The sequence below is a fragment of the Cyprinus carpio genome, chromosome A9 (genome assembly GCF_018340385.1).
Source record: "Cyprinus carpio isolate SPL01 chromosome A9, ASM1834038v1, whole genome shotgun sequence".
In the NCBI taxonomy this organism is placed as follows: Eukaryota; Metazoa; Chordata; class Actinopteri; order Cypriniformes; family Cyprinidae; genus Cyprinus; species Cyprinus carpio.
The window spans coordinates 2,163,525-2,179,901 of NC_056580.1; the positions used below are offsets into that span (position 1 = coordinate 2,163,525).

The 16,377-nt window shown below is 40.1% G+C and overlaps 1 protein-coding gene across 4 annotated transcripts in view; it reads right to left on the reverse strand.

The window, feature by feature from the left end:
* Positions 1-6,593: 6,593 nt before the first annotated feature.
* Positions 6,594-16,377, reverse strand: part of dync1i2a (dynein, cytoplasmic 1, intermediate chain 2a) — a 41,028-nt gene continuing 31,244 nt past the window's right edge. For all 4 annotated transcript variants that reach the window (XM_042763145.1, XM_042763142.1, XM_042763143.1 and 1 more), the window contains 7 exons: positions 11,853-11,999; positions 11,575-11,688; positions 11,039-11,172; positions 9,487-9,631; positions 9,260-9,400; positions 8,249-8,374; positions 6,594-7,923 (listed from right to left, as the gene is read on the reverse strand). In XM_042763145.1, coding sequence (XP_042619079.1) covers positions 7,810-7,923; positions 8,249-8,374; positions 9,260-9,400; positions 9,487-9,631; positions 11,039-11,172; positions 11,575-11,688; positions 11,853-11,999 — 921 coding nt within the window. In that variant the 3' untranslated portion in view covers positions 6,594-7,809. The remainder of the gene's footprint in view (positions 7,924-8,248; positions 8,375-9,259; positions 9,401-9,486; positions 9,632-11,038; positions 11,173-11,574; positions 11,689-11,852; positions 12,000-16,377) is intronic.

Below are 16,377 nucleotides of genomic sequence, written 5' to 3' on the forward strand. Positions count from 1 at the left end.
TTGTATGTATGTATATGTGTATAAAGTGTAATATAAATAAATATATTCTTGGTGATTTAAACACACCCTGAATACCCTAACTCTTAATATTCAGCACATAAGTCATCACCAATGCTATTTCAGTAACTTTGAGATATTATGGTTTTTATAAACATTTTGAATAAGTTTTTATTTTTCTATATTCATTAAAATTTTTAATTAAAGTTTTAGTAACTTTGAGTGATTTCTCATTTTTATTAGTTTTGTTTTTTAAATTGCATATAGAATATATTTATTTATATTACACTTTATACACATATACATACATACACATCATATAGAATATACAATATAAATAACAATTAAACATAAATAAAAATGAGTATATATATATATATATAATATATATATATATATATATATATATATATATATATATATATGCAATATTCGGGGTACCTTTGAGATACTCATTTCAACACACTATAATATGGGAGACACTGATTTTAGATTCAAATAGAATTCGGGGTACCTCTGGGATACTTATTTCAACACATTATAATATGGGAGACACTGATTTTAGATTCAAATAGAATTTAGGACAGATAATATGGACTCAGCATGACTCTATCACATCACTTGTGGTGCTTCATGACTGTGCAGGTGTTAAAGAGTTCTTTTGGTGCAATTTCCTTTTTTCGTTTCTCTGATTGGTGGAGATTCCTCTGAAGATTCATGGGTAATGTAGTTTTTCACCTGGAATGTCAAAAATGATTATTTCAATAGACATTGTTTCAAAGCTGCTTTCTGTAAAGACATATTTTCAGTTTGAAAAATAAGTTGCAACAATGTGGACTGCGGGCTTAATCAAAAAACAAATATATATACACCAGTTAACATCCTTTAAAGGCTTAGAAGTTATTGTGAAAAATTACTTCCTCTATAGCATGAGTGCCAAACTCAAATCCTGGAGGGCCGGAGCCCTGCAGAGTTTTACACCCTGTACATGTAGGATGTAGTTTTCAAATAAGCCTGAAGGACTTGATTAGTTGTATCAGGTGTGTTTAATTAGAGTTGAATCTAAACTCTGCAGGGCTCTGGCCCTCCAGGATTATACAGTAGAGATCTGGAGAGAACTTACTTTTGGAACCCGACTGTTGGACTCTGTGGGTTTATATTGGAGATATACAGTAGAGATCTGGAGATAAACTCACCTAAATGATTATTAGGAACACCATACTAATACTGAGTTTGACCCCCTTTCGCCTTCAGAACTGTCTTAATTCTACGTGGCATTGATTCAAAAAGGTGCTGAAAGCATTCTTTAGAAATGTTGGCCCATATTGATAGGATAGCACCTTGCAGTTGATGGAGATTTGTGGGATGCACATCCAGGGCACGAAGCTCCCGTTCCACCACATCCCAAAGATGCTCTATTGGGTTGAGATCTGGTGACTGTGGGGGCATTTTAGTACAGTGAACTCATTATCATGTTCAAGAAACCAATTTGAAAATGATTTGAGCTTTGTGACATGATGCATTATCCTGCTGGAAGTAGCCATCAGAGGATGGGTACATGGTGGTCATAAAGGGATGGACATGGTCAGAAACAATGCTCAGGTTGGCACTAAGGGGCCTAAAGTGTGCCAAGAAAACATCCCCCACACCATTACACCACCACCACCAGCCTGCACAGTGGTAACAAGGCATGATGGATCCATGTTCTCATTCTGTTTACGCCAAATTCTGACTCTACATCTGAATGTCTCAACAGAAATCGAGACTCATCAGACCAGGCAGCATTTTTCCAGTCTTCAACTGTCCAATTTTGGTGAGCTTGCGCAAATTGTAGCCTCTTTTTTTTTTCCTATTTTGTAGTGGAGATGAGTGGTAACCGGTGGGGTCTTCTGCTGTTGTAGCCCATCTGCCTCAAGGTTGTGCGTGTTGTGGCTTCACAAATGCTTTGCTGCATACCTCGGTTGTAACGAGTGGTTATTTCAGTCAAAGTTGCTCTTCTATCATCTTGAATCAGTCGGCCCATTCTCCTCTGACCTCTAGCATCAACAAAGCATTTTCGCCCACAGGACTGCCGCATACTGGATGTTTTTCCCTTTTCACACCATTCTTTGTAAACTCTAGAAAATCCGTGAAAATCCCAGTAACTGAGCAGATTGTGAAATACTCAGACCGGCCCGTCTGGCACCAACAACCATGCCACGCTCAAAATTGCTTAAATCACCTTTCTTTCCCATTCTGACATTCAGTTCGGAGTTCAGGAGATTGTCTTGACCAGGACCACACCCCTAAATGCATTGAAGCAACTGCCATGTGATTGGTTGATTGGATAATTGCATTAATGAGAAATTGAACAGGTGTTCCTAATAATCCTTTATGTGAGTGTACAGTAGAGATCTGGAGAGAACTTAGAGTAACTTAGCAACAACATATTAAAACCCTGAGAGCCAGCCACACCAGCTGATCACACTCACAGGAGGAAACAGAATCAATCTGTGATGCAGATTTAGACTCGCATCACCTGCATGAGCAGCATAGCTCACATGTGTCATGGTATGCTGACCGCTAGGCTGTGTTCATGGTAATATATCAGTATGAGCTTTTCAGTGTCTGACTTTGAGTTTGTCATGAGCGATACATTTCATAAACAGAGTTATCATTAAATAGAATTAAAACTAAAACTAATGATGTTGATGATACTAAAATAACAGTTAAAAAGGCAGCATGAGTCCAAATTTAGTTGCTCTGCCACGTGCTGTAGTCATTTACCACAGTTACACTAACAGGCTAATTTGAGCTATTGATAGATCACTGGGCAGTTAAGAGGAGTAATTAATGAATCAAATGACGGATAGGATCTTTTTTTAGAGTAGCGGATATCCCGCTGTACCTCTCAGATCCTGACGGACACTCTTACAGCCTTTTTAAGGAAACCGTTCGGATGTTTACAGAGCAGAACTCGACCCCGGGTGTCACGTCCACCCCTCTTTGGCCCTGATTAGGGTCCCGGAGCAGTGATAGATGCTCCTGAGTCAGAGGCCGTGCCGCCCCAGGCGGGAGGGGAGAGGAGGGGCTGAGCTGGGCTCACAGTCCCAGTGAGGAGAGGCCCTGAAGGGTAAGACCCGCCAGACTCCGTCTCACACCAACCCTGATCTGGGATGACCTCTGTGTTTCTGCTCTGAATGGACGCTTGTTCCGCCCGCTCTGTCACTCTGACACAGTGACATCACATCTTAAAGAGACCTTTGTTTTAGGGTTTATGCAGCTGATTTAGAAACACTTACTGGGGTGCACAATCCTGATGTGACAAAAATTAGGGGCCAAACTGTCTACCTCAAATGCCCGCTCCTATCCGATTACCCCAAAGACCCCTGCAAATTCAGTCCTTAAAGGACCCTAAATATGTTTGTTTTTGCTCAGTTATGTTACAGAAAACAATCAGATGAGTTACAGTACATCTTTAAATATCTAAAGAAAGTGCAGATGCCTTTGAATAAGTTGAGGAATGTTTATTTGTTATTTCCATGATTCATAGTGCAAAACAGTTCAACACTGACACTGTCCTTGAGAACATTTGTAAGTCATCTATTTCAAGATTTATAAAATCTGTTGCTCGTCCACGCAAAACAGGTTGACAGTGTGTTGCTATGCAGTTATGTGGCATTCAGGTGGTTGCTGTGTGTGTGTGTGTGTGTGTGTGGGTGTGTGTGTGTGTTTGTGTGTGTGTGTGTGTGTGTTCTGATGTGTGTGTGTGTGTGTGTGTGTGTGTGTGTGTGTGTGTGTGTGTGTGTGTGTGTGTGTGTGTGTGTGTGTGTGTTTCTGTGTGTATGGTGTGTGTGTGTGTGTGTGTGTGTGTGTGTGTGTGTGTGTGTGGGTGTGCTGTGTGTGTAAGGGAAGTTGGGTTTCCGATGTGTGTGTGTGTGTGTATGTGTGTGTGTGTGTGTGTGTGTGTGTGTGTGTGTGTGTGTGTGTGTGTGTGTGTGTTTGTGTGTGTAAGGAAAGTTGGGTTCTGATGTGTGTGTGTATGTGTGTGTGTGTATGTGTGTGTGTGTGTGTGTGTGTGTGTGTGTGTGTGTGTGTGTGTATGTGTGTGTGTGTGTGTGTGTGTGTGTGTGTGTGTATGTGTGTGTGTGTGTGTGTGTGTGTGTGTGTGTGTGTGTTATGTGTGTAAGGAAAGTTGGGTTCTGATGTGTGTGTGTGTGTGTGTGTGTGTGTGTGTGTACCGGGACAGTTGGGTTCTGATGTGTGTGTGTGTGTGTGTGTGTGTGTGTGTGTGTGTGTGTAAGGGAAGCTGGGTTCTGATGTGTATGTGTGTGTGTGTGTGTAAGGGAAGTTGGGTTCTGATGTGTGTGTGTGTGTGTGTGTGTGTGTGTGTGTGTGTGTGTGTGTGTGTGTGTGTGTGTGTGTTGAGTGTGTGTAAGGGAAGCTGGGTTCTGATGTGTGTGTGTGTGTTGTGTGTGTGTGTGTGTGTGTGTAAGGGAAGTTGGGTTCTGATGTGTGTGTGTGTGTGTGTGTGTGTGTGTGTGTGTGTGTGTGTGTAAGGGAAGTTGGGTTCTGATGTGTGTGTGTGTGTGTGTGTGTGTAAGCGAAGTTGGGTTCTGATGTGTGTGTGTGTGTGTGTGTGTGTGTGTGTGTGTGTGTGTGTGTGTGTGTGTGTGTATGTTTGTGTGTGTGTAAGGGAAGCTGGGTTCTGATGTGTGTGTGTGTGTGTGTGTGTGTGTGTGTGTGTAAGGGAAGTCGGGTTCTGATGTGTGTGTGTGTGTGTGTGTGTGTGTGTGGTGTGTGTGTGTGTGTGTAAGGGAAGTTGGGTTCTAATGTGTGTGTGTGTGTGTGTGTGTGTATGTTTGTGTGTGTGTAAGGGAAGCTGGGTTCTGATGTGTGTGTGTGTGTGTGTGTGTGTGTGTGTGTAAGGGAAGTTGGATTCTGATGTGTGTGTGTGTGTGTGTGTGTGTGTGTGTGTGTGTGTGTGTAAGGGAAGTTGGGTTCTGATGTGTGTGTGTAAGGGAAGTTGGGTTCTGATGTGTGTGTGTGTGTGTGTGTGTGTGTGTGTGTGTGTGTGTGTGTATAAGGGAAGTCGGGTTCTGATGTGTGTGTGTGTAAGGGAAGTCAGGTTCTGATGTGTGTGTGTTTGTGGGTATCAGTGTTATTCCGCCCGTATGTTTTTCAGTGTGTGCATTTGTGTTTGTGGCCGGTGCTCTTTCCTTCTCTGCTTGACTTATACTGCTGTGGTTTGGCTTCATTTTGAGTCTAACCACAGACTTGTTCCCCTGCCCTCCTACAATCACACTCATGAAGCCTCTCTGTGCTGCTCCTGGATCAGCTGTGCTGTCTGAAGCACAATGCTTTAAAAACAGCTCAGATGGAGCGGCCTGATTCTAGATCAGCACGGCGGCTCTGTCTGTTTCGAGTGATGCTGTTCTGTGAATCAGAGGGCTGGTTTGCATTAGGATTCGCAGATGAGCAGACTTGAGGTTTCAGGAATTAATGTGCTCATGAAGAAGAATTCAGCAGAACTGAAAACATATGGCTTCTTCTGGACTGAGATAATTAAAGGGATTTCCAAAGCAAGTCTGGAGTTTCTCTGCGAGACTAAAGAAACAGACACTGGGTTGATTTCAGCAGGTGTGTGTATCAGGAGTGCAGTCTCTCTTTTTGAACTCTGAAAGAGGAATGCTTTAAACAAACATTCAGCATTTTAAAAAATTACATTATACAGTGGTTCTCAATATACGGGTCTCTTATACTCACTAAAGCTGCATTTATTTAATCAAAAATACAGTAACACATCAATATTGAGAAATAGTGTTTGAAATTAAAATAACTAATTTCTTTTTGAATATATTTTAAAATGTACTTTATTCACCTGATGGAAAAGTTTAATTTTCGGCAGCCATAATCAAGCCTATCAAATGTGACTCAGTATTGTGTATCCTGTGATAATATAAGCAGAGAATGGCCCACATCTATACAGGCTACATCCAGCTATAAATAATGTCTGATAAATATTCCATTCCAGACAATATCTAAACATGAATGCATGAAAAAGCACTTTTGGATTGCAGCTTACATTTTTAAATTGCTGTTATGTAGATGCTTTACACCTGAATCCATGAATAGCAGGATGAGGTTCTTCTGCAGGCGTTATGATAGAGCTTCTTTGCATTGTAATGCATTTGTTGAGTCGGTGGTCCTCGCCGGTGACCCCTGCTGATGTCATCAAACCATGCACACGGAGCTCCAGAGCTCTGCGGATGGGAGAGGAGCTACAAACACACACCCGCTATGTGTCACCATGATAAAATTAGAGGTTTCACAGGTGTAGAAAAAGCCTTCCAGGACTCCTCTGATTGCGGTCTGGAAGATGTGTGCGAGATTGCACTTGAAAGCTGCGTGAAGCTGGACGAACTGTAACCCCGGCTCTTGTTTCTTCAGTCAGTAGTGTTTTCATATCATCTCCACAGTCTGCTTTAGTGACCTTCTGCAGAGATTGCTTCACATTCACTTTGGAGGACAGGACATCATCCCGCTGGACATTTGAAGTTACTGCATAAATGCATTTGATTATTGCATTTTTCATTTATTGAAATAAATTAAAACGGTTACATTTCAAATGCAGAATTTATTGGTCATTCCATTAAACACAAGGAATACTGTTGGAAACAGCTGGAAGCAACGTTTTGAAAGCAAGTTTCTCCTTGCAAAATACTACAGGATGACTTCAGACTGATTCGAGGTAAATTACAAGAGATTTACCGAAGATTTGGCTTAGAAAGAGAATTCAGATACAAAGACATTCAAAGAGGTTCTGCAAAAGTGACTGTGAGCATTTCAAACTGATGAGGAACACTGGAAGAGAAAGACCTTGATCTCTAAAAGAGACACTAAGCAGTTCAGATAGTCTGAAAATGAACCCGGTATATTGATATACATCAGACAAATGTGACTGTGCCTCTGCTGAGGTGGAGAGGAACAAGATCGATCATTAACAGGAACAAAACCCCAAAAAAGAAACAGTTGAAAGTCACAAATTATTCCAGCATTTGGTCCACAGTTAGACAGCAGAAATCTCCACCAGACTCAATACGTGATGCTGAGTATGACCCACTGACAAGATCTGAAAGAGGTAGATCACTACAATTCTCTAGGACTGTGATCAAGTAAAAAAAAAGCATTACCAGTATTGAGAATAGTACAATTGTTAGATAATGATCTGACGAAACCTCTCAAAAACATATTTCACCCCAAAATCAAAAGAAAACCATTTTTATTACATTTTATACCATTTATGACATCTAGCACGTAAGCACACTCCCTCACCCCAATTCTGTTTTACTGCATTACACTAAAAAACCTGTAATAGTAAATCTGTGTAAATGTAAGGCAGCAGATTTATTCCTTTAAACTTTTAGTTTTGCTTTAAAATGTGAAAATGTGCTCAGTTGTCATAAAAATAATACAAAAACAGCTTCATATTCGTTATGCAAAAGATGTTTCTTTTTTCTTTTTGGTGGATCCAGACACAGGTTTAATGAGATGTTTCATATTTGGCTGTGCATAATAAGCTGAGAGTTTAGCATGCTCAGAGATACCTGGATAGAAACAGAAACATTCATTATGGGGTTTTTTTTTGCATGCAAATGTTAAGGCTTCTGGTCGTGGGCTGATGGGGAGGCCTTCTGCGCTCGCGCCTACGGTACATGTTTCATATTTGTATTCCAAACAAAATGCAGAATCAAAGGTTTCAAAGCACACCGAAATCATTTCCAGAGAGAGACGCGATTCCAGTTTTCTGAGATCTGCTGGTTTCCTTGACGATCAAGCGGCGAGGCGCTGAGCGGCCAGTTCCTCGGCATCGTCGTGGTTCTCGTTGATCTCCGCCAGCGTCCGCACGAAGCGGGTCCATTCGTCGTTCCGTGGGACTGCGATTTGCTGTGGTGGAACAGAGACAGAGAAATGTTTGGTAAAGAGGTGTGAAGTCTGCAGTGGCCACGATCAAACTCTTGTGGGATCGTCAGAGTGAACTGACCCCTGGCTAACAATCCTCCATCTCATTCTTCTACTCTATCTGCTGAGTGACAGAGGCCCTCTGTGGCCCCTGAAGGGCCCCTCTCTGACAGACATGCAATTGTAGTGTGTGTCATCTTTAGAGACTCCGCTTGGGCTTTTTACACGACTGTCTCAGTGACAGAATGGGAGCGGGAGAGAGAGAGAGCCGTGTAGTCGGTCTGTGATGTGTCTAAAGTAATCCTCTCACCTCGCCGACATCATAAATGTGGATCTGTCCCTCTGAGTCACCCACAGCGATCTCTCTGCCCGACTGAGACCAGCGCAGCCTGTTCAGAGCGGGACTGCCTTCCACAGACATGCTGGCAGTGGGCACCTGCACACACACACACACACACACACACACACACACACACACACACACACACACACACACACACACACACACACACATACACACATACACACAGCTTTTAGAATAATACCATTAACACTGTTGACAATTGCACACCATTTCAATTTCACATTCACTTTCTACATCAGGATTCATAACTTCTATGCTGATATTATATTATTTCAATTTAAATTAACGGTTTTCTATTTGAATATATTTTAAAATGTAATTTATTCCTTCTGCCATTCTAAAATCATTCAGAAATCATTATCAATAATGTTAAAAACAGTTGTACTGCTTTATATTTGTTTTGATTTTCATGAATAAACCTTCAAGAGAACAGCATTTATGTGGAATAGTAATCTTTAGTAACATTAAAAATGTTTTTACTGTCACTTTTGATCAACCGAATGCATCTTAGCTAAATAAAATATTAATTTGGGAAAAAAAAAAACACTTTTTGTACTGACTTTTCAAAAGTGCTGTACATTATATTTTCATTTAACACTATTTATGGAAGAAAGGTTACTGAATACTAAAGCGCCATAACTCCAGCCTTTAATTAATTTTTGTGCAATTGAGTTTCTTCAATTTTTTAAACTCTAATTAATAAGTTTGTTTTAAAAACTGACTGAAAAGTGATTTTCATGAAGTGATTTCAGAGCAAATACATAAATATCCAGATATACTGAATAATGTCATCAACAAGCTGAAAAATGTGTTTTTATGCAATTGTTTTAACTATATTGCTCAACCCTAAAAAAAAAAAAAATACCGTTAATAACAGTTCAGTCCATCATTGTTAAAACTAAATATGTCAGCGTGTGTTGATGTGCATCATTTATTCAATAATACTTCATGTGTCACCTCTGTGTCATTGTTGAGGTTCCACAGGTCAACGCGTCCGAGTCCGTCCACACAGGCGAAGAGAGCGGGGTGCACCGGAGACCACATGACATCATACACATAATCAGAGTTGTCCTCGAACGAGTACAGAGGCTTGTTACTCTACAGCAGAGAGAGAGACACACAGTCAGCCCACAGACTCATGAATGACAGTGTTATGGAATAAGTGTTCATGGATGCTGTGCTACCTTGGTGCTCCAGAGTTTAACGGTCCAATCAAATGAGGCGGTCAGGAAGAGATGAGAGAAATCTACGGGTCCTGCCGCTGTGTGACAGTGAATTGCCTGTGATTGGCCATGATGCCCCTCAAACATCTCACTGATACCTGCCCGACTGCTCACACACACACACACACACAGAGAGAGAGAATGAGCAGCATCTCAGCATGTCTCCATCAGTCAGTTAACACTTCACACTGCTGAGTGTGTGTGCACTCATTACTGTAAACAGCCGTGTGTGTAGAGGATCAGATAATCACAGCATCACCAGTGAAGAGCAAACATTCACTCTCTCAGCTCATTACAGCACACGCAAACACATCGACTACATCCCATTCATAAAAACAAACCGCTTTCCATGATTTTGATACAAAAACTTGTGCTGGAATTATAACATGATTTCTGTAAAGCTGTACAGTCACAGTAGACATCAGAAATGTATTATTAATAGAAATCCAATATTACTTTAATTATACATATTTATTCACTATTTACTTACAATGAATTAAAATCAACACCAGCATTCAAAAGTTTGGGGTCTGTAAGATTAAGTCTCATGTTCACCAAGACTGAATTTATTTGATCAACAAACAGTAAAAACAGTCATTTTGGGAAACACTATTTCAACTTAAAACAACTTTTCTCTTCTTTTAAAATGTTTTTTTTTTTCTGTAATATTCAAAACTGAATTTTCAATATTAACATTATGAATATCTTTATTGCCACTTTTGATCAATTTAATGTCTCCTAGATGAATTAAACTATTGTTTCTTACAAAAACAAAATAATATATATATATATATATATATATATATATAATATATATAATATATAGATATATATATAATATATATATATCTTACTAATCCCAATCTTTCGAATGGTAGTGTACATATACTGTACATAATTACTATTTACTAATAAAATAATATAAACAAACTTATAAATGGTAATAAAATATTATTATACAATTTTATTAGTTGTCTTATAATGTGTTGCATGTATATATATATATATATATATATATCTATATATATATACAATTTTTGTGAACCAAACAAAGGTGTTGATCATTCCACCAAAGAGAAAGATTAATTCAGGAATTTTATTAAATTTTTTTGCCCCATAAATTGAACCAAACAAAGGTGTTGATCATTCCAGGGATTATTATTTTTTCCCCCAGAAATCAGAAATACTAAGCAATAGATTGTACTGATTATTTGTATACATATTTCAGAGCTTTGCGGATGGGAGAGGAGCTACAAACACACACCCGCTATGTGTCACTATGATAAAATTAGAGGTTTCACAGGTGTAGAATTCTAAGTGTATTTTATTGAACTGACTTGCAATTTGATCACCAGAAACAGATATTAATAAGGTAACCAAGAAAAATTAGCCATTTTATAAAAAAAAAAGAAAATGTTTGTTTGTGCAAGCGGATTACACGCATAACTCCAAGGATCTCCTGCAGTGAACACTGTGTGTGAGTGTGTTCTGTGTGTGTGTGTGTGTGTATTACCTGCCATGACGACAGGCTGTGTAGACTGATCCATCCTCACTCCCCACCACAAAGTTATTAACATCACCCAGAGGGAAGGACATGGAGGTGACCGCAACGGATTTAGACTGCTTAAACACCAGCTCCATACTGTCCTGTTGACACACACACACACACACACACACACACACACACACACACACACATACACATATAACACCACAGCCAACAGCCTCTTCCACAGATTTGAAATGCACAATTTAAACTCAGCCAGTGCTCCACCCGTCATTAACATCTGACACTGTGATTTGGCCAACGTTTCTGGAAACTCCAGGGTGAGCAGCATGGAAGAGTTGCTCCCATCGGACCTTTCATATAACATATCAACCCAACAAAACAAAGTCACTAAAATAAGAACACAAAACAAAATCCACTCTCTTTACTGGTTGAGTAAGAAAGTGGCTTTCTTTGAGTGTGATATTCAAACTCTGAAACCATGATGGTATTTCTGAAGGTAGGGGTCATGCGATGGACGGAGCAGAGAGCATTGTGGGTACCTGTGGTTGAGACAGCATGTCCAGACTCCAGGAGCACATCTTTCCATCAGTAGAGATGCTAATGAGGTTATGAGCGTTCTGTGTGCCAACCACATTAACACAGTACACTGGGTGCTGCACGGAGAATCAGAAATATAAGGTTAAGGGTAAAAAAAATAAATAAAACAAATTGGAAAATTAAGCAATATTTTTTAGGACACCATATTACTATCTCAAGGTTCTTGGGCGGCACCAACTGTTTCGCCTCATTTTCAGTACGGCGTGTGAACGTCACATACCGTGTGCGCCGCGGCAGAGAGAGGCGTCCTCTGGACAGGAGTGCGTCTGTTACTTCTGTTGTCCCACAGGACGATCTGTCCTGAATAAGTGCCACCGACAACCAGGTTTGGGTGAAACTTTGCAAACACAGCAGACATGACTGCGGACTAGAGGAGTGAGAGAGACAGAGATAATCTCGTTGAATTCCACATTCCTTCAGTCCTGCTGGACAAATGTGAAGGAAGACGGGTTTAGCAGATTCACATGCATAATCAAAAAATGTTAGAGAAGAAATAACTAACACTGATAATGCTACAATCCATGTTTTTGCCTACTCACTGAAATTGCCAGCTCATATGCTGCTTCTTGTTTAAAGTGTTTGTGTATTTAAAGAGATAGATGATCAAAATTATACATTTTGTCATCAATTATGCACCCCTATGTTGTTTCACACTTACAAGATTTTAATTGATCAGTAAAACACAAATCAATATATTTATAATGAAATATTATAATTTCATTCCAAGCTTTGATGCTTCAAAAAAAATTATTAGTCTTCTGTAGAGATACAATTGCTTTATTTAAGGCTTACATTCACACATAAACACTGAGAAACTCACATACATAGAGCTCATCAAATATGGTAAACAGAAGCTCATCTGTATTTGCATGACACACAAGAAGAACCTAACTGTTTTTTGTGGAAACTCAAGCTTGAGTCACATTCAAAAACAAACCCCTTGTGCATCAAGCAAATAACGTTTGAGCATTAGCACAAAGAACTTTCCCATCTCTCTATGAATTTTTTGAAGTATGAAAGTTTTGGTGGAATGGGCTTTCAATGGAGGAACAGAAATCTTTCAGGTTATATTAAAAATCTCTTAATTTGTGTTTTGTGGATGAATTAAAGTATATGGGTTTGGAATGACATGAAGGTGAGCAAATGATGACAATTTTCTTGGGATGCACGACATTATCGGAGCGTTATCGGAATCGGCCGATAATGGCTTTAAATGTACACATTTGAAATTTTATGGCAAAAAAATAACGCCGATATGACGAATAGCTCGCATGTGCTCAGGGTGTACTAGCGCTACGATCACGTCAGCAGTGTGGTCATTCTTGAAACGAACTCTTGCCTGAGTGAATGATGATTAGATTCACTGTTATGGAGTCAACAGTTACCAGTGCATGCAGCAGCAGCGGTAGCCTCCCCCGGGTCCTAATGTGCCTCCGATAAGGAGTTTTATTTATTTAGGGGGTGCTGTAGGCTGACTTGTAATAAAATGAATCCGAATCAGAAAGAACTTTATTGCCAAGTATGTTTGCACATACATGGAATTTGTTCTGGTGACAGAAGCATCCTCTGTAGTCCATTTTATTATGTATGTCTGATTTTGTAGCTGAGCCAAACCAGGCAGTTACTGAAGTGCACAGGACAGACTCAATGACAGAGTAGAACTGTGTGAGCAGCTCCTGTGGCAGGTTGAACTTCCTCAGCTGTCGAAGGAAGTACAATCTCTGTTGGGCCTGTGATTGTCCCACTTCAGATCCTGTGAGATGGTGGTACCCAGTAACCTGAATGACTCCACTGCAGCCACAGTGCTGTTCATGATGGTGAGTGGGGGGCGTGCAGGGGGGTTCCTCCTGAAGTCATTATCATCTCCACTGTTTTGAGTGTTTTCAGCTCCAGGTTGTTATAAACTGCACCAGACAGCCAGCTGCTCAACCTCACTTCTATAAGCAGACTCACCACTGCCCTGGATGAGGCTGATGACTGTAATGCCGTCTGCAAACTTCAGGAGCTTGACAGAGGTGTCAGTTGAGGTGCAGTCGTTGCTGTAGAGGGAGAAGAGCAGTGGGGAGAGAACACATCCCTGAGGGGCACCAGTGCTGATGGTGCAGCTGTTTGACATGAATCTGTCAGAAAGCTGGTGATCAACTGACAGATAAAGCTAGGAACAGAGAGCTGGGTTAGTTTGGTCTGGAGGAGGTTTGGGATGATGGTGTTGAAGACCGAACTTATGTCCACAAAGAGGATCCTCACACAAGTCCCTGATTCATCCAAGTGTCGTAAAATATAATGCAGTCCCATGTTCACCTCATCATCCATGGACCTGTTTGCTCTGTAAGCATACTGCAGAGGGTCCAGTGATGCAATTTAGATAAGCCAACACCAGTCTCTCAAACGACTTCATGACCACAGATGTTAGGGCAACAGGTCTGTGGTCATTAAGTCCTGTGATTTGGGGTTTGGGATGATGGTGAAGTGTTTGACTCAGGCAGGGGCTTCACGAGCTTCAGTGATCTGTTGAAGATCTGTGAAGATGTGGGCCAGCTGATCAGCACAGTTTTTCAGACAGGCTGGTAAAACACCTTCTGGGCCTGGTGCTTTCCTTCTCTTCTGCTTCCTGAAGACCTGACACACATCATCTTCACTGATCTGAAGTGCAGGAGGGGGGAGAGGGGGGTTGCTGGAGCTGTTAATGTTTGTGTAGAGTTATGGTCAGGGCGGGTGTGGGGTGTGAGACCGGGAGTTTCAAATCTGCAGTAAAACTCATTCAGTTCTTAAGCAAGTTGTTGATTCACCTCAGTGCTGGGGGATGGAGTCTTGTAGATTGTAATGTCTTTCAGGCCTTTCCACACTGAAGCAGGGTCGTTTGCTGAAAACTGGGTTCCCAGTTTTTTTGGTATTTTCTTTAAATTTATTTATTTATTTTTTTTCCAGTAGTTCCTCTCAGCCATACTAATCTCCTTTGTCAGTGTGTTCATGGCCTGATTGTACAAGATTCCCTCCCCACTCCTGTAAGCACCCTCATTGGCCTGATGAAGCGGTCTGAGTTTTGCTGTGAAACACGGTTTGTCGTTGATGTTTGTTAAATACATACATAATACAGCAGATATCCTCACAGAAACTGATATATAAAGTAACAGTATCTGTGAGCTCATCCAGATAAGTGTCAACAGCTTCAAAAACACTCCAATCAGTGACGTCGAAGCAGGTTTGTAAATTTGCTTCAATAGTCCTTCTTTTTACAGTCCTAATTACAGGTTTAGCTGATTTCAGTTTCTGCCTGAAAAGTAAAGATTCTTTCTGATAAGTTAAATACACAAATACCATTAAGATACTTGTGTTTCTGATTAAATAAAGCAGTAACTGATTCGCAAGCATGCTTTGATTTAAAGGTCAGAAGCTTAAAAAAAAAAAAAAAAAAATCACAAAAATTAAACATGAAAAATAAAAAACATAAAACACAAAAATATATTCATTAATATGTAATATATTTTAATTATGAAAACTTTAATACAATGAGCTCTAAATTATTTTTAGAATTTATACAGCTCTTTTGCTTTAGACAATTAATGTTAAATAAAATGCTAAGGGTTCAACTGAATTTGTCTGAAAAAATGAATAAATAAATAAAAAATTAAACAATATATATATATATATATATATATATATATATATATATATATATATATATATATAAAAAGTTCATTATTTTCCATAATGTAATGATAAATAATATATACAGGTCCTTCTCAAAAAATTAGCATATTGTGAAAAAGTTCATTATTTTCCATAATGTAATGATAAAAATTAAACTTTCCATATTTTAGATTCATTGCACACCAACTGAAATATTTCAGGTCTTTTATTGTTTTAATACTGATGATTTTGGCATACAGCTCATGAAAACCCAAAATTCCTATCTCAAAAAATTAGCATATCATGAAAAGGTTCTCTAAACGAGCTATTAACCTAATCATCTGAATCAACTAATTAACTCTAAACACCTGCAAAAGATTCCTGAGGCTTTTAAAAAAGACTCCCAACCTGGTTCATTACTCAAAACCGCAATCATGGGTAAGACTGCCGACCTGACTGCTGTCCAGAAGGCCATCATTGACACCCTTAAGCGAGAAACACAGAAAGAAATTTCTTCAACATTTTTCCTTCCCCACATCTCTTAATCAAGGCACCTCAGTGGGAAGACTGTGGGAAGGAAAAAAAGTGTGGCAAAAAAACGCTGCACAACGAGAAGAGGTGACCGGACCCTGAGGAAGATTGTGGAGAAGGACCGATTCCAGACCTTGGGGGACCTGCGGAAGCAGTGGACTGAGTCTGGAGTAGAAACATCCAGAGCCACCGTGCACAGGCGTGTGTGCTTTTGAACCAGAAACAGCGGCAGAAGCGCCTGACCTGGGCTACAGAGAAGCAGCACTGGACTGTTGCTCAGTGGTCCAAAGTACTTTTTTCGGATGAAAGCAAATTTTGCATGTCATTCGGAAATCAAGGTGCCAGAGTCTGGAGGAAGACTGGGGAGAAGGAAATGCCAAAATGCCTGAAGTCCAGTGTCAAGTACCCACAGTCAGTGATGGTCTGGGGTGCCATGTCAGCTGCTGGTGTTGGTCCACTGTGTTTTATCAAGGGCAGGGTCAATGCAGCTAGCTATCAGGAGATTTTGGAGCACTTCATGCTTCCATCTGCTGAAAAGCTTTATGGAGATGAAGATTTCGTTTTTCAGCACGACCTGGCACCTG